At 35.1% G+C, this 24,029-nt stretch overlaps 1 protein-coding gene across 1 annotated transcript in view; it reads right to left on the reverse strand.

Moving 5' to 3' along the window:
- Positions 1–24,029, reverse strand: part of DCDC1 (doublecortin domain containing 1) — a 287,695-nt gene that overhangs the window by 257,410 nt on the left and 6,256 nt on the right. Inside the window, exons 2-5 of the mRNA XM_084894634.1 lie at positions 15,671–15,840; positions 4,823–5,092; positions 3,482–3,638; positions 2,847–3,009 (exon numbers count right to left, since the gene is read on the reverse strand). Coding sequence (XP_084750760.1) covers positions 2,847–3,009; positions 3,482–3,638; positions 4,823–5,092; positions 15,671–15,840 — 760 coding nt within the window. The remainder of the gene's footprint in view (positions 1–2,846; positions 3,010–3,481; positions 3,639–4,822; positions 5,093–15,670; positions 15,841–24,029) is intronic.

Genomic DNA, 24,029 nt, shown 5'->3' on the forward strand with positions numbered 1-24,029 from the left:
TATTTGGCCTTCCTCTGCCAGAAATGAAGTAAATGTTCCTTTCCTATCACTTTGTTGAATAATGTTCTCAGTTTTAAGGATTTATAACTTACTTACCCAGTTTGTGGTCTTTAAAGACCAGGGTTTCTATCCCTGTGCCAGGACTCTACAGATAATAGATATTTAATAAATATTAATCTTAGATTCAATTGAATTCAAAATTGAAGATTAAAGAATAATCATAAAAAAAATAAATCAGACCATAAACTCTTCTTTCCACCTGTCTCTGATCTACCCTAGTTCCTGGCACATAGTATGCTTTCAATGAATGTTGGCTGAATGATTGAAACTCGGTATATTGAAATAATAATGACCAGTTGCTGACTCTAATGTTGTTGATTAATTGTATATAAACTACCCATGCTCATTTAGAAAGATAAAAGAGTAATATCCAGTTCTGCTAACTGTTTTACCCCTGTTTACCTTTAGAATGTGTGCTTTTCCAGCTTCTGAGAATATCCCCTTACCCTAAATTCATCTATCACCTTCAAAACTAACCATGCATGTTTTATTTTTTATGGTACATTCAGGACAACAAGTTGGCAAATTATCTATAAGATTTATCTATAAGACACATGCAAGAAAAGTAATTTTAACTTGATTTGAGAAAGTGTATGTGACATGATATATGCATATATGTGTGTGTGTGTGTGTGTATGTGTGTGTGTATGTATGGCATATATACATATATATGAAATCTCTCCACACCTCTCTCAAATTATCTAAATCAAGTTATACATATACATTATCATATATATATATATATATATATACACACACATATGTATAATATTTATTTACATTTATATTCTTAATGTTCTGAAAGAAATCAAATGCTGGTCTTTAGGCTTATCTGTGAACTTAGAGTGTTTTTTCCCCATTCTACTTATCCTAAGACTTTTTAATGGACATGTGATATGCTAGTCTGTGTCCAAGCTCACCTACCATTTCTTTTCTCAAAAGACAAGGCACATCTGCCACCTGCTCTACTCCGTGTCCCAGCAACAACTGTCGAGCAGCATAAAGATTGATTATCAGTCAAAAACCATTGCACAACACCAGATTTTGGTGGGTTAAGCTTGCTGATCCAGCAAGAGATGGTGTGAAATTTTCAGGAGTGTGTGCCAACATTTTGGTGCTAAAAGAACAGCAGTGCATGTCACAGTGAAACACAGCCAAAGATATGCAGACAAAGCAGAGAAGTTTTTGTTCTGGACTAGGCTTTTAAAAGAATAAAAGAGAAAACAAAAAGTAGGGGGAAATTAGTTTGTACATTTAAAAATCATCCACCAAGCTTAGTCATGTGTGTAACATTGGTATTTTAAGCATACATGTCCAGGAAATTTTCTAAGAAGCTTAGATGTAAGTAATTTTTTAATATATCTCTTCCGCAATACTTTTATTATAGGAAAGGCAAGTATTTTTCTTAAAAAAAAATAATCAAGGATCTTAAGAAAGATCCTATATAAATTATATAAATACTTGAATAAAAAAACTCAGAAACATTTACTTACAAAGACTCATGCTTATTTGCAAGCAGATGATTAATGAATACAAAATAAAGGCAGCCATATTTAAAGTTAAAACAAAATTAGAAAATGATATGGGTCTCCACTATTGTATAGGTAATTTTTACTGAGTATTGTAGCAACAAGTTTCTTTACAAGGACCAAATTACCTTGAACTTTCTATTGAATTCAATAAATTATTTCCTGATGATCAAGCATTATGAAAGAGACAGAAATCTTAGTATTATTATATATGATAACATTAATAGAGAAAGAATTTTCACTTCATCTGTAATCAACTCCAGAGTTACGTTTCTTCTACTTATGCTATTACTGTCTAGACTTTCCTTTGGCTCATCAGCTTTTTAGCAGTTGCAAGAAAAAAATATATACACTACAACTTTTAATAAGATAGGAAAAGCATAATGGAGCACAGCAAGCAGTTAGATACATTGAATTTGTATGGCAAAGCTGTGTCATTTAAATGTGATTACCACATATAGGACTTGATATCAGACTTGGATATGGTATTTGGATATGGACTATCTGGAAGAATATTCTTAGATAGCAGTACTTATATTTATCTCTTAAAATGTATTTTTTACCATTAAAGAAGAAAAAATGTTTTCAGTTTAGAAAATCTAAATGCACATTTTTGAAAAAGATCTGATCTACAAATAGCTCTAAAATATTATGTTTCTGTTTATATTTCATATATAATTTATATTATTATAATTTCTATTATGTATATAAGCATATATACATTTCAAGGTAAAAAAAAAGTCAAGCTGTAGCATTTACCTTATGAAAAATGTTATTAGGAAAATTACATGTATATAAGAATTATGTGTTCATTACTGGCCACACTTTCATAATTATGTTAATACCATCTGAAGAAAGACCAAGAATATAAATGAATAAGTGATACTTGAAACCGTGAACTATTTTCTAAGAGAATAAGTCTAATGAATTACGTCTGTTGGTTGTCACAGAAACTAAACAGTAAATTCAATAATCTCTGATTTAATTTATTATATTTTCACCATTTAACCTCCTGCAGGCTCCCTAATGTCTATTCAGATCTATATTAAATTAAGCACCAATGCTAATGAAGGGCAATAAACGTGGCTGTCAGTGGATTTTTCTTTCATTAACCACATTATCCTCTTACTGAGCTGTAAATGCGTAAACATTAGTTTTGTTAAACCATGCAAGAAAGACAGGATGAAAATCATTTTTTAATTGCATCCCTCAAGCCGTTTACTGTATGTGGGGGTAGGATTTTCTTTTCTTTTTTACCTTTAATTTTTTTGAATGGATCTAAAAAGGGCTCTCCCATTGAAACATAAACGTTGGCTTCATGGGGTATGTCTTCAGGTCTGAGGGCTTCAGAGCCGTCTGCCAAGAACACGCGTCGTGCGGCCATGTTCAGACGCAGCTTCTCTGTGCAGTCCTCCAGCAACTGGGAGAAAGCAAAAGGTAAGAGAGTGTGACTCACAAAAGGAGAGTTACACGTTTCCGTGAGACGAAACATGCTTCCAATCAAAACAGAAACTTGAGGCCAGAGTTAACGTGAATAACTCCACCAGTGTATTTTCTAGCAGTTGAAAATATACAAATAAAAGATAAATGACAGCACTAAGAATATCTAATGATTGTTTAATTTTAGTCCTTAAATATCCTGTCAGTTAAATGTTTTTATAACTCTGCAAGGTGTAAAGCATCACATGTGTTTCACTAAATATGTTTCACTATGTATATGTTGGTGAAACAGGAAAGACGTGCCTGTGAGTTTCATGTACAGGATACATAAGTAATTTACAGATTCGTATTACTAAAAAGAACATTTGACAGAATAAATGTTATTTTTCTCCACTTTTACATTTTAAAGAGAGCAAGGGAATGAAGCAAGGAAACTTTTGAACACTAGTTACCAAGGAGATGGTTGGTACAGCAACTTTGGCAAAGACTGTTCTAGATCCATTTTTGTAAGCTGTTACTCTAATCACTCTGGGTGGAAGCTTATGTCGTTGAGAGATTCTGTGCCAATTCTGGGTCGAACGAAAGTTTAAAGAAGAGAACTCTGCAACTCTGAAGAGAAAAACACAAGTAAAAATAGATGCATGCTAACTAGTAAAAACATTCAAAACCATATTTTCCTGGATATTTTTTAAGCTCTAATGACTGTAAGTATTCTTCAAAAACGTTTTATAGTATATAGCTGTATATAACTACTTAAATATTTAAAAATACTTAATACAGGATAAGTTTGTCAAAACTGTTTATGGGACAGTTTATCTCAAAATAAATAATTCCTATCATTTTGCTTATAAAACATCACAACACTTGTTTTTAAAAATTATTTTTATATTAATTATGTTCTGATAGAAAGCATAAAATAGCAAAATGGTCTTAATATCATAAAATACTTAGAGGCAAAATTTTCCTTTAAGTGTTCATATTTATCAAAGTTCTTTGATTTATGTTAAAAGATTTCAAATTTAAGTAGATCATGACAACATTTTTAAATCTAAAGTTAATTATAATTGCTTTCATTTCACATTGTTTGGAGGAAGTAAAAGAAGATTTCTAAGTTTTGTCTTCAGTCAAAACCATATCAATCTTATTATTTTCTCAGCAAAAGCATGTAATTGACTAAAATGTCAAATTTTTTGCTTCAGAGTTCTGTAACTGTTAATTCTTAGTGCTATAGAAGGCAATGAAACATTTTAAAATAAAACTTTAGGGAAATTAAAATAACAATATATTCTGCTATTCAAACATATGAAAATAATGGTAACATCAGTTCCTTGATTTTATTTTTATTTTAAAAACATGTTATCCTATCCACAAACTCTTACGTTGAAAGTTTATTGCAAACTATGTAAAATACACAAGATAGTTTTATAATAAGTTCATTACAATTTAATTTTATTTTGGAATATTGGTTAAATACCAAAAGCATGCATTTCTATTTTTAAACAAATACCTGGTAAGCAAAGATCTATGGCGGTCCTAGACTGATTTTGTCTTAAATATTTTTTTAGAGTTTCATAGTATCCCGGTTGAAGTGTATTTCATGTTTTCCACAAGTGTAATGAACAACTTTCTACCCCTCTGCTTTCAAAGAAAAACAACAACACAGAAACAAAACCCTAGGCTAGGGATGTGCTACATTTTAATGTCTGAAATAACCAGTTGAAGCATTATGAATTCTGCTCAAAGGGAAAAGCTGCAACAGTTGGTTAAAAAGAAGAGAGCACAGCTTTGATTACCTCGGTTGACCCGCCGGAGCACTGACAGGTCTGTTTCTCTTGGATGCTGATATAAAACAGGAATTGTTGTTCCTGTTTGATTTGTAGCTATCCGGATCTGATATTTCACCATGGCTATGATCTGATACTGTTTGATGTGTGGAGCAATTTTGAAGTCCTGACCCTTCGGATATTGCTGCTGAAAGCAACAGTCTGTTGGGGCCAAACTGAGGCTGCAAGTAATCTTCAGTAGTTTTAATAACTGCTTTTGCCTGGGATGACATAAACTCCCTGGAAGAAACAATGCATGGAAGAATATAGTGAAGTGATTTATATTCGCTTATTAACAACTACCACATCATAACTAGTTTTGTGCTATGTGCTAGACAACATACTACACACTTAGCCATTATTCTGCTTACCATAATCCTTACAATATCTCTGGGAAATAGGTACTATTTTTTATCCCTGTTTTCTAGATTTAAGAAATTGTGGCTCTGAGAGGCTAATTAATTTGCCTAAGCTCAAATAATTATTTAGTTGGCAGGGAGAAATTGAACCCAAGTAGATACTTGGACAAACCCACATTCAACCATGGCCAGTGGGTTCAGTGGTTAGAGCATTTGCCCGCCAACCAAAGTCTCCAGTTTGATTTCTGGTCAAGGGCACATACCTGGGTTGCAGGCTCCAACCCCAGTCCCCAGTCAGGGTGTATGCAGGAGGCAACCAACACATCTCTCTCTCTCTCTCTCTCTCTCTCTCTCTCTCTCTCTCTCTCTCTCTCTCTCTCTCTCCTCTCTCCCCCTCTCTCCCCCTCTCTCCCCCTCTCTCCCCCCCCCTCTCTCTCTCTCTCTCTCTCTCTCTCCACCACCTCCCTCCCTGCTACTCTCTAAAAATCAATGGGAAAATATCCTCTGTTGAGGATTTAAAAGAAAACACTCATACGCATACCCATTAAATGTACTTATATACTTAAAGAAGAAAGCTATGTAACCCTTAAAACAATGTAAGTAAAATTTTTAAATTTTTAGATTAATTTCTTAAACACTAGCAGTCTGCTAAGTATTAGGAAATACAAACGTTAAGGAGGTGTGGTCCCTACCCTTGAGAAAGTTGCAAACTAAACCCTAATAAAGAGAGAATATATGATAAATAAACTGCTTAAACTCCTTGAAGACAAACTTATGTAGGCTGGAATAAAGTCGGGAAAAGCTTCACAGCAGACCTAAGATTAAGGTGACTAACTCATCCTGGTTTGGTACTGAAAGTCACACATCCTCATGGCGGCTTCAGGTAATACAGCTTATTACCAGAATACTCAGAAAGTTAGGAAAGTAAATCTACTCCAGAACGGCACAAAACCTTTCATTGCTTCCTAAGATACTCTAGTCACATAAGAACAATTCTAGTAGACTGCCACATTTTTGGCTCAGAAACCTCACCTCTTCCTCTTCCTATATTACCATTATTTCCTATCAGTATTTCCAATAATTTTAGGAAATGGTCATTTATTTTTGAATAATAACCTCTCTTTGTGTTCACATATTGATGAGGTTTTCTACCACATGCTGGAATTTGACCTAATTTTATAACAAAGATTTTATTCTTAACATTCTACAGTCTTACTATATTGTCCTACAAGTTTATGCTACATCTCTACTGTAAATCTTCTATTATATCTGTAAATAATTCATATATATATACATACATACATATATATATATATATATATATATATATATATATATATATTTTACAAGTAGTTTCTTCCTCAGTAAGATTTCTATGCTACCCTTGCATATAGGAATATACTTCTTTGCTGTGCATTGATGTCTGCCCTGGCAGACCTGATAGCTGGAATCACTATATCTCATTCATTATTTCCTACCATCTAAAATGCTGGACCTCTTGGGATTTGTATGTCCTCTTTGGAGAAGTGTCTATTTAGGTCCTCTATCCATTTTTTAATTGGATTGTGTGTCTTCCTTTTGTTGAGTTGTATGATATTTTATATATTTTGGAAATTAACCCCTTATCACTGTATCATTGGTAAATATGTTCTCCCTTTTCTTTTTCCTTTTCTTAACCCTCACCCAAGGATATTTATTTATTTATTTATTTATTTTTAATATATTTTATTGATTTTGTACAGAGAGGAAGGGAGAGAGATAGAGAGTTAGAAACATCGATGAGAGAGAGTCATCGATCAGCTGCCTCTTGCACACCCCCTACTGGGGATATGCCTGCAACCAAGGTACATGCCCTTGACCGGAATCAAACCCAGGACCTTTCAGTCCCCAAGCCGACGCTCTATCCATTGAGCCAAACCGGTTTTGGCAATTTTTATAGAGAGTGGAAGAGAGAGGGAGAAATAGAGAAAAATATCATTGATAAGGAAAGACATTTATTGCTTGCTTTCTGCACAAGCCTTGACCAAGGCCTGGGCCAGGAGGAGCCTGCAACCAAGGTACATGGCCTTGACTGGAATTGAACCTGGGCCCTTCAGTCTTCAGGCTTATACTCTATCAACTGAGCCACACCAGGTAGAGCCCTTTCCAGTGTGATGCTGGTTTATTTTGCTGTGCAAATAGCTTTATAGTTTGATGTGGTCCCATTTTTTGCAAACTGGTGCAGCCACTATGAAAAACAGTGTGGAGTTTCCTCAAAAAATAAAAAATGAAACTGCCATTTGACTCAGTGATCCCACTTCTAGGAATATATCTTAAAATCCTGAAACACCATCCAGAAAGAATTAGGCACCCTTATGTTCATAGCAGCACTATTTACAACAACTAGGATTTTCAATACAGGAGTGGATTAAAAAAAGCTGTGATACATTTAAACCATGGAATACTATGCAGCTATAACAAAGAAGGATCACTTATTCTCCAGGGGTCCTCAAACTTTTTAAAGTGGGGGCCAGATCACGGTCCCTCAGAGAGCTGGAGGGCCGGACTATATGAACTACTAATTCCTACTGTAACACCTTGGCTGCGCTCACTGCCCAAAAAACCTGGCGGGCAGGATCAGACTCCCCTGGGGGCTGCATGTGGCCCGCGGGCCGTAGTTTGAAGACCCCTGCTTTGAAACAGCATGAAGGGACCTGGCTAAATAAGCCAATCAGAGAAAGACAAATATCACATGATCTCACTTTTATGTATTATCTAATGAACAAAAAAACTGAGGAATAAAATAGAACCAGTCGTATGGAAACATGGAAGAGACTGACAAATCTCAGAGGAAAGGGGGCAAGGGGTAGGAATTGATTAACCAAAAAGATTATATGCATTTATGCACTGCCCATGGACACAGACTAAAGGTAGGTGAAGGACTGGGGTGGGGTGGGAACCAGGTGGAGGGATGCAGTGGAAGAAAAAAGAATCTATAATACTCTCAATAATAAAAATTCAAAAAAGTGAAATAAAACGCTAGACCTTAATTTCTTTTAAATATTCCAATTCATTACTGTGTTATTGGTGTGAAAGCATTCTTTTTCCGCCTGAAAACTAAATGCCACTATATAGTAGGATGACACATGAACATCAATCACATTACTTCAAAAATATATCTTTTAAAAATTATCTGTCAATTTCCTATCTGTTTATATTAGTTTTCTATTGCTATGCAATGAATTAGCACAAACTTAGTGACTTAAAACAGCATCTGTTCATTATTGCACAGTTTTCATGTATCAGAAGTCTGGGCAATGCTTAGCTATATCCTTTGCTTGGGATTTCAAAATGCTGAATCAAATGCGCCAGTAGGGCTACAGTTTCATCTGCTGCTCAGGGTCTTCCAAGCTCTTTCAGGTTTTGTCAGACTTTAGTTCCTTACTGCTACAGAACGCATAGTGGCTATCATTTTTGAAGCCAGTAGGAACTCACTTACCTCTCTGACTCTTCTGACTCTCATCTCTGAATTGTCATTTAAGAGTTGATCTGTCTAGTCAGGCCCATCCAGAATAATCTCCCATTTGGTTCACTAAAAAACAACTGATATATACCTTAACCACAACAGCAAAAACCTCCTTTGTTGAATCTGTGAGGAGGCTATCTGGAAGAGCAAAGGGTCCCAGCCCCACACCAGACCCCCAGTTCAGGGTCCCAGAACTGGGGAAAGAAATCCCTACAGACAGTAAGAACTATGAGCTGTAAAAACCAATATGGATTGGGGCTCAGTGACAGAGGCTGCTGGACACCAGGCTGTTCCCCTTAAAAGACCGGCACCATGAATTAAACTTACAAGTCCCACTTCCTCTGAGCTCCAGCAGCAGGGTGAGGCTCTGAGAAACACAGACCCATACAAGTAGGAACTGGACTGTCTGGCATCAGGGCAAGAACTTGGGGGTGGATTTCTCCCAGATGGAGGTGCTCAGGGATCATTGTTCCTATGCTGGAACCTCCCCAGTCGCAAGGCTTACTGGCAGCCATTTCTGTTTGTTCTGCCCTGCTGATTCCTTAAGACCCAGCCTTATCCAATTTACAACCCCACCTAAGTTGTGTGCACCAGCTTTTTCATATTCATGACCTGTCCTTGCTCAGGCTAAAATCTCTCAAACAAGCTGCAGCTGGGTCAGGGAGCCCCAAACCTATCAATCAAAGGCCCAACACTGGCACCATCACCAGATTCCCTTGCTTCATAGCTGGGTTTCATCTGGGCACTTCCAAACCTGCACCTCCCCCCACCACTGGGGATGTACCCACAATCGAGGTATATGCCCTTGACAGGAATCGAACCTGGAACCTTTCAGTCCACAGGCTAATGCTCTATCCACTGAGCCAAACCGGTTAGGGTGGCAAATAAATCTTTTAGACAACTTCTACATATGATACAATGGATATGATAAATCACAAAATTATAAAAGTATATTAATAAATTAATTAAGCCTATATTCTTTTCTCAAACAGTACTGTATCTCATCTACATGTTGGCTTTCCACTGTAACCAAACAGATTATCAGGGACAGATCTTATACATTGTGGAATTTACAAGCCCCTTGATAACCCAGCCTAGTATTTAATTATGCTTTACTCTTTGATTTTTATTTAATCTAATTTATAATTTTTGCTTCACAAAGCAATAACCAAGTAAAGATGTGAGGTTTAAAAGCATAAGAAAATATACTCAGGGAGCAATATAGATACAGCAGATAAAATAGACTGTGATTAGATTTAAGGGTATGCCTCTAATTTTGACAGGGGCAATTTTTCTTCTCATTTCCTTGGCTTTAATAGCATTAGTGAATCTTAATGGCTTTTTATAGCGATTTGAGGAAAACTCCTAATAAAGTCATACTTGCTGATCTCATCTTCAAGGACTTCTACCAATTGCTGCTGCTCCTTGCTCCCTGTAATATCCCTCAGCTGTAACTGCACCTCATCACCTTCCATAGTTCTTATCTGTATGCCTTATAACCAATGGTGTTCACTCAACAGATCTGTACCCATTACTGTACATCTTTCAATAAGTAAATATTTAATAAATGTTAATCTGAACTCAGTACTTATGTTTTCTAGAAACCTCTTTCATAATTGTCTAGTAGAAGAGATAAATGTTAAACAAATGGTCACACATATAAATTTATAATTACTCTGAAGGAAAAGTCCCTGTTCTGAAATTTAAGGGGAAATTTCAGGGGTTAGGGGTATAGAGAAGGATTTAACAAAACTGTTCAAGCTGATAAGACACATAAAAGGAGTTAACCCCAGCAGATCTCGTCAATCCTTATTTTAAATCATTCTGCCCAGGTCCTGTGTATGAACTGATATACTGATTTGCATACTGATATGTTTGCTTTGTGATTTCAGATGATTTCATATCCCACTCTGCAAGAATAAGATCCTTGTTTTATATATTTTTTCACTTCCACAGGAACTCAACCAGACTGACATGCAGGAATTATTCTTTGAAAATTATGCCATAGTGTAAAAATGCAACTGACAAGAAACAAACGCAATTTATGAAATAAAATATGCTAAAGCTCACGCCAAGAGTTATGTCAGGTAATGCTCATTTTATCTCAGTCATTTCCCTGATTTTTACTTAGATGAAAACAGTCATTTCCATTTGAGAATCCAACCTCTTTATATGCTCATGAAAAGTACCACCTGATCAGCTCCAGGGGAGGAATCCTTAATGATCTAACACAAATGGTGTTAATTTCTTTTCCCTTGCAGGCTAAGTAATCAACTTTCCATTCCATGGAAACACCTGACGGCTCATTGTTGGGACATGCGAGAAGTCTTCTGGAGAAAGTTTTTTGCCATAATGAAAAAGAGATGTAAGTGATCAAACATTGATTATCTTATTGGACATTGTTGAGTGAATCTGTGATGAACTATCTTGTTTGTAGGAACAGTCAAAACCAATGATCTAGCCAATATTCTGAGGATGGCAGTGGAAAAGTTACAAAGAACCATGCTCTTTGATAACATGCTGAACCACTGAACTTAATCCTAGAATTACCCTGCCTCTGAAGTTCCTGTTATGTGAGATAATGACTATTTCTCATTTTAAAAGTCAGTTTCAGTTTCCTTTTACTTTCTAATAGTAGCCTAACTTATACAATCAACTTTCTAATCATGGTTGCTTTACTTTTAGCTTTATTCAAAATCTATGAATTTTGAATACTTTTATAATGAGTTAAAATACAACTAATATGGTATTTTCTAAAAATTCTCCCTTACTTAATAAGAAATATCTCATCAGAAATGTCAGAATAAGCATAAAATGATATAGAATTTTGTTAATTTTCTTCCTTTCTGAAGCAGAAAGTATCTTTGGTGAGTTTACATTTCTATGACAGTAATCTGCATGGGGCTAATAATTCTATTCATCAGTAGAAAGTGTGGCTACTTTGACAGAACATGGCTCAATAGCAACCATGCAGCTCTAAGTTATCATACAGTTTGGATGTGAATGCAACAGCAGGATAATGACAGTTGCCAAGGATTTGTACTTGCTGTCGCTTCATACCAGGGTTGCCTGTCAAAGTGTCTCTTTTTCTCATACAGAAGCCATAGAATTTTTATGGATAGCAATTACTTACAATATACAATGAAGTACATCAAATCTAACAACCACTCTTTAGCCCGTCATTATTTGGTAGTCTCTTTGTTAAATGTAGTCAACCATTTTCATCTAAATTATTTATTTGTACTGTATATTTGACAAGCATGTATTTCTCGCTTTATATTTTTATAGCATTTAAACCTTCCTAAAGAGTTATTTTTTAATACTGTCATTTAAAAAACTTATCTTTATCTTATTATCATTCTAATGATAATTAAACTCTCTAAATTGCAGTAAGTACAAATAAGAAAATGTAAACATAAAGAAAAATGACCCTAAGTACATTTAAGAACAAAGCATCACCTTAAAATACTGGAATACAATCAATAAGAGAAATAACCCCACATATGTGTGATGAATGGAAACTTGTATAAAATCTCTGGAGAATATAAAGCACAGAGATTTCATTAAACTTCATCCTACCCTTTTCCAAACTTGATGAAATGCATAACCTCTAAAGATATAAATAACATTCTATATACAACTGTTAGATAAAATGTATTTTAAACATCATAGACAGTTAATAATAAAAGTGATTAATTCCGACATATTTTATTTTCAACACTAGAAGAAACTATAATTCTAGTTTGACCTAGAAATGTTGGTAGGGGTATCCCAATTGATATGTGAGGACATAAATCAGCCCATCCACAGGAAAAAAAAATACATCCGTGTGTGCAAAAGTGCAATGGAATAAAAATAAGATACATCTGAAATTTAAAACTGGGGGAGGTTATTGATATTACATATCACTTTTTCAGAGGAAATTATAATTTTCAAAAAGAAACAATTAGTCTTTAGACACTTTTAAAAGGAAATAATGTATGAATATTTAGATCTGTAAAAACTAAAAAAGCGTAATTTGTTGGGTAAGGTGCTGCCTTGCTTCATTCGCTATTGCTGTCCCCCTTAATTTCCTTCTGCTACAACATTCCATGGAAACACCTGACGGCTCATTGTTGGAATACTGAAATTAGGTGATATAGCCAAGTGTTTAGATTTTAAAAAAGACTCTAAGACCCATTTCAATGAAAAATATCCAAGATAACTAAAATGACATAAAAAGTGAGTGAATGAATTGGGAACAATTAGTCTTCTTGAAAGCAAGATTACTATTAAAAGGATGTAATGAGCTTGGCCAACGTTGTTCAGTGATTTAGCATCGACTTATCAACAGGTAGGTCAGGGTTTGACCCTGACCGGGTTGTGGGCTGGATCCCCACTGTGGGCCATGCAGGAGGCAGTTGACCAATGATTCTCTCTGATCATTGATGTTTCTCTCTCCTTTTCCCTTCCTGTCTGAAATCAATTATATATATATATATATATATATATATATATATATATATATATATATATATATATTTTTTAAAAATAGGATGTAATGGATAAAAATCTATGAAATTGCACTATCATCAGCTAAAAATCATTAAAACAAAATATTTTATATGTGAGATAGAGATTTTTTTACAACATTCTCTTAATTTAACTTTATTTATTTTTTCATATATTTGTGTTGATTTCAGAGTGGAAGGGAGAGGGAAAAAGAGATAGAAACATCAATGACAAGAAAGAATCATTAATTGGCTGCCTCCTGCATGCCCCCTACTAGGGATTGAACCCACAATCTGGGTATGTGACCTCCTGGTTCATAGGTCGATGCTCAAACACTGAGCCACACCAATCAGCCATTCTCTTAATTTTAAAATGCTACTTTATTTGAAAATCTTCCACGCATCATTTGGAGACATTTTCTATAAATATGGCATAATAATCCCTAGATACCTATGACCAATAATGATCGATAATGTATTCCATTTGGGATACATTAGACTACAGCTGGGTAGGAAAAGCTTCCTATTGTGCTGCTTTCCTGGAAGTTGCCACAGGAATGAGGCTAGACTTGTCCAGTCAACCAATCTCTGAGTGGTAAGTCCAGAAATGGTGAGATCGGACCTTTGGCACAGTGTCTCAAATTCATTTATTGTGTTGGTGACTAGTTTTCTTGGTGGAGGAATCTTGGCAGAGCAGTTTCCACTCTGTTACAAATAAATGAGCAGAGAGTGATAGAGGAAAAACAATGGAAGAATACAAGAAAGAGAAGAGTGGATGATGTAAATATAATAAAGAGTAAATTAAAGCATCAGCTAATAACATGAAAGTAAAGTGACTGATTACTGTATGGTTGCAATGAGTGAATTTAATATAAGTGGGCATTTTTTATAAATTGTACAATGTGTTAATTAGTGAAGAAAAGCACAATCTCTATGATATAAGTAAAGGGACAACAAATGGACTATATTTTAATAATTACTTCTCATGAAAATATCACAAAGATAGTGAAAGTAAGGTGGCAAAGAAAACAAAATGAGACAAGAATCCAGCTGGTGTGACTCAGTGGTTGAACTTTGACCTATGAACCAGGTGGTCACGGTTGATTCCCCAGTCAGGGTACACGCCCAGGTTGCAGGTTTAATCCCTCGTGTGGGTCATGCAGGAAGCAGCCAATCAATGATTCTCTCTTATCATTGATGTTTCTATCTCTCTCCTCTCTCTTCCTCTCTGAAATCAATAAGAAAGATATATATATATATATTTATTTTTAAAAAGATGAGGCAAGAAAAGTTTTGACTGCAATAGGGGAAAATTTCTTTACTCATAGAGAAAATTGCCTCTCTCTGATAATCATATTAGTACAAACAGATCTTAGGTTACCATTAGCTTTTATGAATTTGACTCTTTTCAGGTTGAAATTCATTATTTTCTTTTTTATTGGGGGGGGGGGGGGGCGGGGGAGACCGCGTGGGCCTTGTCCTTGGTTTTCCATTCTATTACTGAGAAGAGTTAGTTACTTCACTTTCTAGGTAATTGGCAATAGTGACAGAAAAGAAGTTTGGATTCAGACAAAGATGTAGAAGCACTGTGTAAATAATCTCATATACTGCAAATATTCCTCACAGCTCTGAGAAATAAGGCAAAACAAAATTAGCTGAAAGTCTAGATTTCATTTTCATCTAAACTTAGTGACAAAACACAAAAACAATCAAACCATTCTAAGATACACATATGATCTAGCATTTCTATAAGATTAGCATAATCTTAATTTATGAACATTTTCTTTAATGTTCTTATAGTTCATATTTTCCGTTTAACATAAAGACTATTTCATCACAGTTAGCCAACCAATAATTTATAAATACCTGACAGATTTGTTTGCTTTTTCACTTTCTAATTGAGAAAAACAAAGGAAAAATACTTTTGTCTCCTCTGCTTTATATTTCCTAGAAGTGTGGTAGAATATACAGTGATAGTTAAGAGCTCTGGCTGTGGACTTAGATCAGTATGGATCTACTTACCAGTTGTGTAATCTTGGTTAAGTTAACTAACTTCTCTATATCTTTGTTTCCTCACAGGTAAAATGGAGATGTTTAAAATATTATTTGTCTTACATTCCTCCCAGGGTTGTTTTGAGAACTAAATAGGTATAATTCAACTTAACTAGCACATAGTAAATCTTATCTTCCCTGCCATTATTGTTATTACCATTGTACTACCTGCCCTAGTCAGACTCCTATGATAATATGTGTTAATTGCATCAGCTATCTTTTACTTCCCATAAAACAGAAAAATTTGAAGGACTCTAACCCAGCCAACAATCTTCATAGCCCATAACATCTCTAATTTATTATTGCCATCATAATCTCCACCAAATCTTGAGCATTTACAAAGACAACACTCTAGAAGTACTTTTAAATCCCCTCCAGAACTCAGTTTAAGCTGCTGAAATAATATTCTTACCTTGGTAAGTGATTTGAACTATATTTGTCAATTGAGTGAATGGTATCCCCACTGAAAGTGCCTTCAGAGTTTCTTTGCTGTGATTTCTTCATGGCTTTAGTCAAGGATGATGAAGAAGAATGAGAAAGTGCTGCTCTCTGATCTTCTGTTTCTATTTTTGCCATTTTCAGCTAAGAATAAGGAAGAATGTTATTCAATTTAAAATGTAAAATCCGCCGAAACCTGTTTGGCTCAGTGGATAGAGCGTCTGCCTGCGCGGACTAAAGGGTCCCCAATTAAATTCCGGTCAAGGGCATGTAACTTGGTTGCAGGCACATCCCCAGTAAGGGGTGTGCAAGAGGCAGCTGATCGATGATTCTCTCTCATCGATGTTTCTAACTCTCTGTCCCTCTCTCTTCTTCTCTGTAAAAATCAAAAAAATATATTTTAAAAAAATCTACCCATTTAAAAATAAATAAATAAAATGTAAAATCCTCCGGGGTTATAAATTGAGGCTGGACATTAATCACAATCTACTTCTCTAGACTTTGCAATAGTTGCTAATTGTGAAATCTGGTTAGGAATGAACGGAGATGAGAACCCAAGAGAGACAAAATTATAGATCTAAGCCATTTGGTATAATCCTACTTAAGAAAAATATGATAATTGGTTGCAAAGTATTTTAATTTTTGTTTGTTTAGCTTATTATACAAACAAACAACACGAGGAATATGTTACTGAAAAGTACAGTACAACATGATTTTTTGGTCTGTCTTCATCCTTTCCTCTTTGGAAGCTAGCTTCCTCCTGATTCTCATGGAAATGTATATTATGGAGCTTTGCTCCCCTCGCAAAGAAGTGAGTGTTTCCAAGGCTAGCCTTCTCCAGACACAGCAATTGCTACCTCAGAGTCTCCATGAAGAAAACAAAGTAGTGCTCTGTTTTCTTGGAATACTAGCCTTAAGAACAATATATGAAGCCAAAGCAGATGAAAGCAAAAGTGAGAAAGGGAGAGAGATTAAAAAAGTGAGAGAGATTCCTGATGACAACATTTAAATTCCTGAAAACAACCACATCTCTTGATACACTGTGTATGTAAGCCATTTTTTTTTCTTAAGCAAGAGGCTGGGATTCTCTTATTTCCAACCTAGAAATCTTAAGTAACACATACCACAGCCAACCTAAAATTTCTTAAGACCAAAAGAATATGCCCATAAGAAATGATATTAAAGATTATTGTAGGTTCCTTTCCAAGGTATAATCAGCCAATCACAATGCTGATAATCATGGCTACAAAATCTCATCTCTGGAGTCCCCAAGTTACATGACATACCACTACTAAGGGAAGTAAATAACTTGTAAGGTAATAAAAAACATACTTCTACCTTTTAACCGATATTCTGAGATTACCCTTTTGGAATTTACATTCTAGGGTAGGCAGATGATAAGTAATAGATACAATAAATAAGTAAATTCTTACGATAGTAGGTGATAAATGCTACAGAAAAAAGAATTGATCAAAGAAGGCAGACTGGGAGTATGAAGGTGGAGGGAATTGCAATTTTTAAATAGGTTTGTCAGCATAGGCCTAATTGCTGACACAAAGACACAAAACAGGTAAGGAGTTAGCCTTACAATATCCAGGAGTGAGAAGGCCCTAAAGTGGGTATATTCTGCAGGGAGAAGGGATGAATAAGAGGGAATGTAGTTGGGATGGGGGCAGAAAGGCCATGGAGGGCGTAGAGATAACATGAGTCCTTGCCAGACACTATTAAAATTTTGAGTGAATTAGAGAGCCCATAGCATGTTTGGAGCAGGAGAGTAATAAAAAATGTTTTTTAAAAGAAAAATTTTGGCTGCTTTGTTAACATCAAATATATCAAAATAACTGCATTTCAATGTCCTGTTTTTGTCCATATATTAACATCTTCTAATATTTGTATAAATTCTTTGTGATAGAGACTGCCAACTGTCTGCCAATATCCATTCCTTCCTTCTTCTATGATACTGGAATCCCTGATTTTTAACTGAGGCATATCTGGCTGTCCAAAATAAAGACTATTTTCTTGTCTTTCTTGCAGCCAGGTAGTCTGGCCAATGAAATATTAGTGGGCATGATCCATGCAAAGAGTTTGCTTTTCTTTTCCTTCATTTCTGCTGAACTAGAATGAAGACATGAAGTCAGGCACTAGATGGTCATCTTTAACTTTGATATGTTGCTGGGAAGGAAAGCCATGTCCCAAGGAGGACAGAAGGAGTCTGAATCTCTAACAACACAGAGCACCATGTGAACCTGGACTACCTGCCTTCAGACTTTTACATGAGAAATCAACTTGTGGGTTACTCAAAACAATGTTAATTTGAATCTTTGTTGTGTGCAGTCAAACCTAATCTGGAAACTCCTAATATCCCTTGAACTACATTGCTTTCAAGAAGCTACAATATATGGTATTAGCTTGAACCAAGGAAATGGGATGAACACTAGGAATCTAAATTTAATGAGAGTTCAGTAATTTGAGGCTTTAGGCCTTTGGGGCTTACCAAGATTCCACAATCAAATACCTTAAAGTTAAGTAGTCTCTCTCTCTCTCTCTCTCTCTCTCTCTCTCTCTCTCTCTCTCTCTCTCTCTCTCTCTCCTCTCTCTCCTCTCTCTCCTCTCTCTCCCTTCTCCTGTTATATTCTGATTCTGTGTAGAACCCTAATATTCCCCTATCAAAGATCATGTCAATCTATAAAGAGGAGCTAAGAACTGGAGCCATAAAGACTTCCTTAAGCACAGACCCATAGCACCAGTCAGATGATGCAAAGAGATTATCAGTGATGATGTGGGTCATCAAGAACCTATAACAATCCTCGCATCACGAACAACTCCAGAGCATCAGCAGACACACTGACCACTGCCAGGGCTCTTCCTCATTTGGGGGCGGGCATCTAGAGGATTTCCCTTTTGAACTGTGATTAACTCCTACAGGTCTTAGGTAATTTACAAGACACTGGGAGCTCAAAGACTATGATGCCAGACTTGCTGCTAAAGAACTGTAATTTATACTCACATGGATGATGAAGTCTTACAGACCTATAAAATGTAAGAAAAAATGTCTTTCTCTGCCCCTTATTGATTATTTAACCTTGGATATTATAACCTTTCTGAGCTTCAGTTCTTTCATTTGTAAAACTGGGTTATCCTCATGGTTATGAGGATTAAATAAAATAGTGAACTTGAAAGCATTTGGTACAGTGCTTGGCACATGGTAGATATTGAAGAAAAAAAAAAGTTAGATGAATCTGAATCTGTATCAAAATAAGACAAGTTTAATAGATAAGTTCTCTCTACATAGTTTAATAAGAGAAGTACTTTTCTCTACCCAGCACTGTTCTGGTATTCCAACTGGAGACCATAGGGCTGTTGGCCTTCACACTCTCCCTCTCCTTTCAAGCTTCTCACAAGAGGAGGTCTGAGGTTCTCTTCTCAGGCTCCCATAACAACCACTGCCTGTTCAATTCTTTCATAGATCACATCCTTCCTAATTGGGGAATGCTTATAAGTGAAAAATCCAGCTGTGTATAGCAAGGCAAAATTATATGATTAGAGAGTAAATCACCTTGAAGTACAGAATCTCTTGAATGTCCTGGTGTGTTTATTATGGAATCCAATTACTTAAAATCCAAAAATAAAATTTGCTTGGAACTATTCAAAGATATCTCTTGATATAGAGCAATAGTTTTAATTTTTACTTATGCATGATAACAATCCTAATTGTCACTGAAGGTGATAATCATTTTAGTGATAGGAATAGTTTTTTGGGTTTTATTTTTTTATGTAAAATAGTTTCGGGATGCATTTAGGTGAAACAAGTTACATAAGTGTGAAATCATTACCATAATTAAATGCAATATTTCTTCTATAATATTACCATAAAAACAGTGTCATCTTCACTAAAAGTAGAACATGTTAACAGGTTAAGCAGAATATGCAGAATACAATAGGTTTTCAGATAATATTCCTGTAAATTACTAATTAAATGAGAACTACTGTTAAATAGAAATTAAAGAAATAAGAAGTATTAATGTTAATTTGATGGACACTAAATAATATGATACTCTAGTAGAGTACAGAAAAGGGCACTGCCTGGTGCTTTATTAACCCAGGCATAGTCTATTCACTACCACAGTGGAAAAACAGTTTTTCTTTACTTCCTTCTCTTAATAATTTACATGAAGATAAGCTCTCCTCTCATGGCCAGGTCTAGATCTGCTCTTTCACTCTCCTTAAAAAAAAAAAGGATTCAAGTATACAGTAGTTAGGTGCCTGGACTCTGAAGGCACCATGTCCTTAACCACTTACTAGTTGTGACACTTGGACAAGTCACATAGTTTCTTTGTGCATTAGTTTCTTCACCTACATAAAGGGGTTAACAAGAGTGGCTCCTTCTTAAAGTTAATGTGCTAAGGCTAGGCACACAATAGGTACCAGGTGTCAGCTATTGAAGAAGAGAGGCTAGATCAGTGTTTCCCAAACTTCTCTCATGATGAGAATCACCTGGTGGAGTTGTTAAAACACAGATTCCTGAATCCCAACTAAGAAGTGCTAAACTAGAATTTTTGAGAACATATAGGTAAAATTGCATACCTAACTTAGTGCTCTGTATATAAAATCTGTCTTAGAGCACTAGTTAAGTATACAATTTTACCTATATGTTCCCAAAAATTCTAGTTTAGCACTTCTTAGTTGGGATTCAGGAATCTGTGGTTTAACAACTCCACCAGGTGATTCTCATCATGAGAGAAGTTTGGGAAACACTGGGCTAGATAGACTTCAAATTGGGGCACTAAGTACCAACAACAACCAGGACCTGGAGATTTTCCAAGGGGCATGCACATGGGGACAAAGCAAGTCAATTTCCAGATCTTTGAACAAGACAATATGGTTCCTACACTATCTGAATTTTCAATATAATCAATGTAAAATAAGTTTAATTAGTCTTATTAAAACCAATTTGAATGATGATAATTGGAATTATTATGGAAATGCCCATAGTAAGATTAGAACAAACAAGCATAAAAAAATCCTTATAATCTTCTGTCCTTGGAGTTAGCCACTATTACAATTTATGAATATGTGTTTCAGACTTTCACCTATGATTTTATAGAAATATAGTCTTTTCTTTAAATGAAAGTGACCATATTAATATATATAGCTTATATACAGCTGTGTTCACTTAATGATATTCTCATGTTACTAAATATCCTCATGTTATTGAATAATTGTTGAGAACATATTTTTTATTACTTGTTTTTAACATCCTAGCTAGTTGTTCCAAATGTTTCTAAATGTGAATAAAGCTGGAGTACTGTTAGGGCAGGCAGCTAGGAGTTAACAAAAGAGAAGACAGATAGACTGGAAGAGCCTCATTGAATCTGTACGTTATGGCTTCAGACACCCTAAAGCAGTGGTTCTCAACCTTTCTAATGCAGTGATCCTTTAATGGTCTTAGGCTTTACAGCAGTGGTTCTCAACTGACCCACTAACAGGGTTGCAGATTGAGAACCGCTAACAGGGTTGCCTAAAACCATCGGAAAACACAGATATTTACATTATGATTCATAAGAGTAGCAAAATTACAGTTATGAAGTAGCAACGGAAATAATTTTATAGTTGGGGGTCACCACAACATGAGGAACAGTATTAAGGGGTCACAGCCCGAAAGGAAAGCCACATCCCCTGCCATAGGGGATGTAATCCCACTCCCCGGATGACCAACTTTCCAATGGAGGGTAGAGGGGGTGCATAACTGGCCTTGAGAAGGGATAAGGAAAATTCCCTGACCAGGCTCTTGAGCAGTAGGAGCCAAGATGGAGACCATAAGGAGAGAAATCTAGACTGGGAAAAGGATTGACTTGGATAGGGGTGAGCCCACCACAAGCAAGGAAAGATATTGGTTAGTTTGAAAGAAAGCTTACCCCTTCCCAAGTCCAAGGTAATGAAAGCCTAACAAAGCATTTGTGTTTTGTGTTCTCTCTCTATAGCAGCCCTGTGGGTCCCAGCGTCACTCCACAGGCCACTCCACGGGCCTGGGTGGAGCAGTGGCGCTCCAGCTGAAGCACAGCTGGGAGCAGAAACTATGCTGGACTACCAGAGCTTTTAAGTTTTGGATCTTGATCCTCCTGATGGGCAAGGACTTATTCCACAGCAGATGGAGCTAAGCTACCTGGCCGCCAATGAGAACCAGGAACCTAGAGACAGTCCTTTGTGTTTTGCTCCAGCTCCATTAAATCTTAACAAGGCACCTAATCCTCCTACTTGTGGCTTCCCAAAGTGGTATTTTGGCAGCTCCACGAAAGAGCTGTTTCCACACCGGTAGCAGATCTTGTACACACCTTTGACAAACAATTGAAGAGATCTCCAGAAAGTTGCAGAAGTTCAATTCCTGGGTCAAAATATGTGAATACTTTTAAGGCTGATGAGTGTATTTCAAAATTGAATAGCTTTTTAGAAGTGTACTAATTTTGAAAACTATCAGAAAATAGTATATGAAGTCTCATCTAACAGCGCCCATCACTAAAATAAAATATTATTCTTAACCTTACTAATTTTCAAATAATTTTCTGATAGCAAAATTTTAATTTTTTAAAAAAATTGTTTAATTTTTTTAATCACATCAACATTATATAATTTATTTTAATATTACTCATAAAATCATTTCATTAAAAAAAGAAATTCCTGCAATATAGAATATATATGTTGAACTTCTAAATATTTTAAACATAACCAAGTTAAAAATATCTAATTAGCCCAATGCCACCTTTCCCACCTACTTATAAGAAGATATCCAATTATCTTTAAAAAGGCAATTAAAATTACTATGAATAATCTCAATACTAGGAAATGTTATAATTTATTTGACAATTACATTTCCCACAATGATACTGTCAATATAAACTGTGAAACTGTAGCTCCATCTTATTTACAAGTATCAGAGACAATATGCTCACTATTCTGTTGTACTTAAATGTTGCATTGCAGTTTTTCTTAACAGGTAATATGTGCCACGAAACAGCTCTGATTTTATGCTTCATGATTTCCATTCTAATGTTTAACATTAAGAAATTATATTTATGTATTACACATGTTAGAAAACAATTTTTTAAAATTAAGCTATGAGAAATAATAGCAATCATGTCTTTCATTTTATATACAAAATATAAATCTTTTGTTCATATATGGTTAAAGAGTCATCTGTAAACAGAAATTCAAACTACATACATTTTTCTGATTTATGTAGCTAGCATTAAGTATTTTGCTGTTTATTTTCTGAAATTTGTTATGAATAAATATATTGTCTTTAAAATCAGAAAAAAAATCAAGAGATACCTTTCAAGATTGACTTATGAGTTTTAAAAATTCATTCTTTCTATTCTTTATTCTAATTTTTATAACAAGGAAAAGAAAAAATGTAATTATTTTTATTTTAAGAACATACTACAGGAAAAGATACCTTCTAAGTCAAGCCGAAATTTACATTATTTATTGCTATTTTTCTTCAAAACTGTGCATTAGAATAAATATTTTTCTAAACACCAAAGTATATATAATACATGGTTCTGGCATATTTATTTTTTTTGAAAAGGTGCTCTGAATCTTAGACAACATAAATAGTAGGCAGTAGATGGTTGCCATAGTAGCAAGTAAATAGAAGCATAAAAATACATGTAATTTTTCAATTGTATACACTTTTTTCATAAATATGCATATTTTATGAACTACAAGGATTACTCAACTCCTGCTTTAGCTCCCTTTTAGAGAAAGAAAAATACCTAACTTTTTAGAAATAGAATATTAGCACCCTGGCCAGTGTGGCTCAGTTGGCAGGAGTGTTCTCCCATACACTGAAAGGTTGATATAATTACTTCAAAAGGAAAAAATAATATCATCTTTATTCCAAACCCTGGAACTATTTCCTTCTGTTTTCACCATCTTAAAGTAATGTGAAAATGTCCCTGGGGACTACAAAAGGGAGAAGAAAAAAACATACCCATCTTTTAAAACAAGGGGAAAATGAGTTGGGTAATTAGACAGCTTAGTTTAACCTGGGAACATGTAGGAACAAATTAAACAACCAATTAGTAACAACTAGAAGCTCATAAAATACTGGGGAAAAAAACAACATAGTTATTTGAAAAGCCAAATATGCCAGGTGAATGTAGTATCTTTTGTGATAGAAAGATAGGTCATATTACCAAGTAAAAAGTGAACAGTATAATCTATTTCAGTGTTGTAAGCCTTTTTATTCTATACCCCAATTCAGGTTAGGACAAAACATGGTTTGGGAAGAAAAGCATTTAAAAACTGGCTTCAGTGCTAAACCAAGGGCTGTTGAC

Source organism: Pipistrellus hanaki, assembly GCF_964339955.1.
Source record: "Pipistrellus hanaki genome assembly, chromosome: 9".
Lineage (NCBI taxonomy): Eukaryota > Metazoa > Chordata > Mammalia > Chiroptera > Vespertilionidae > Pipistrellus > Pipistrellus hanaki.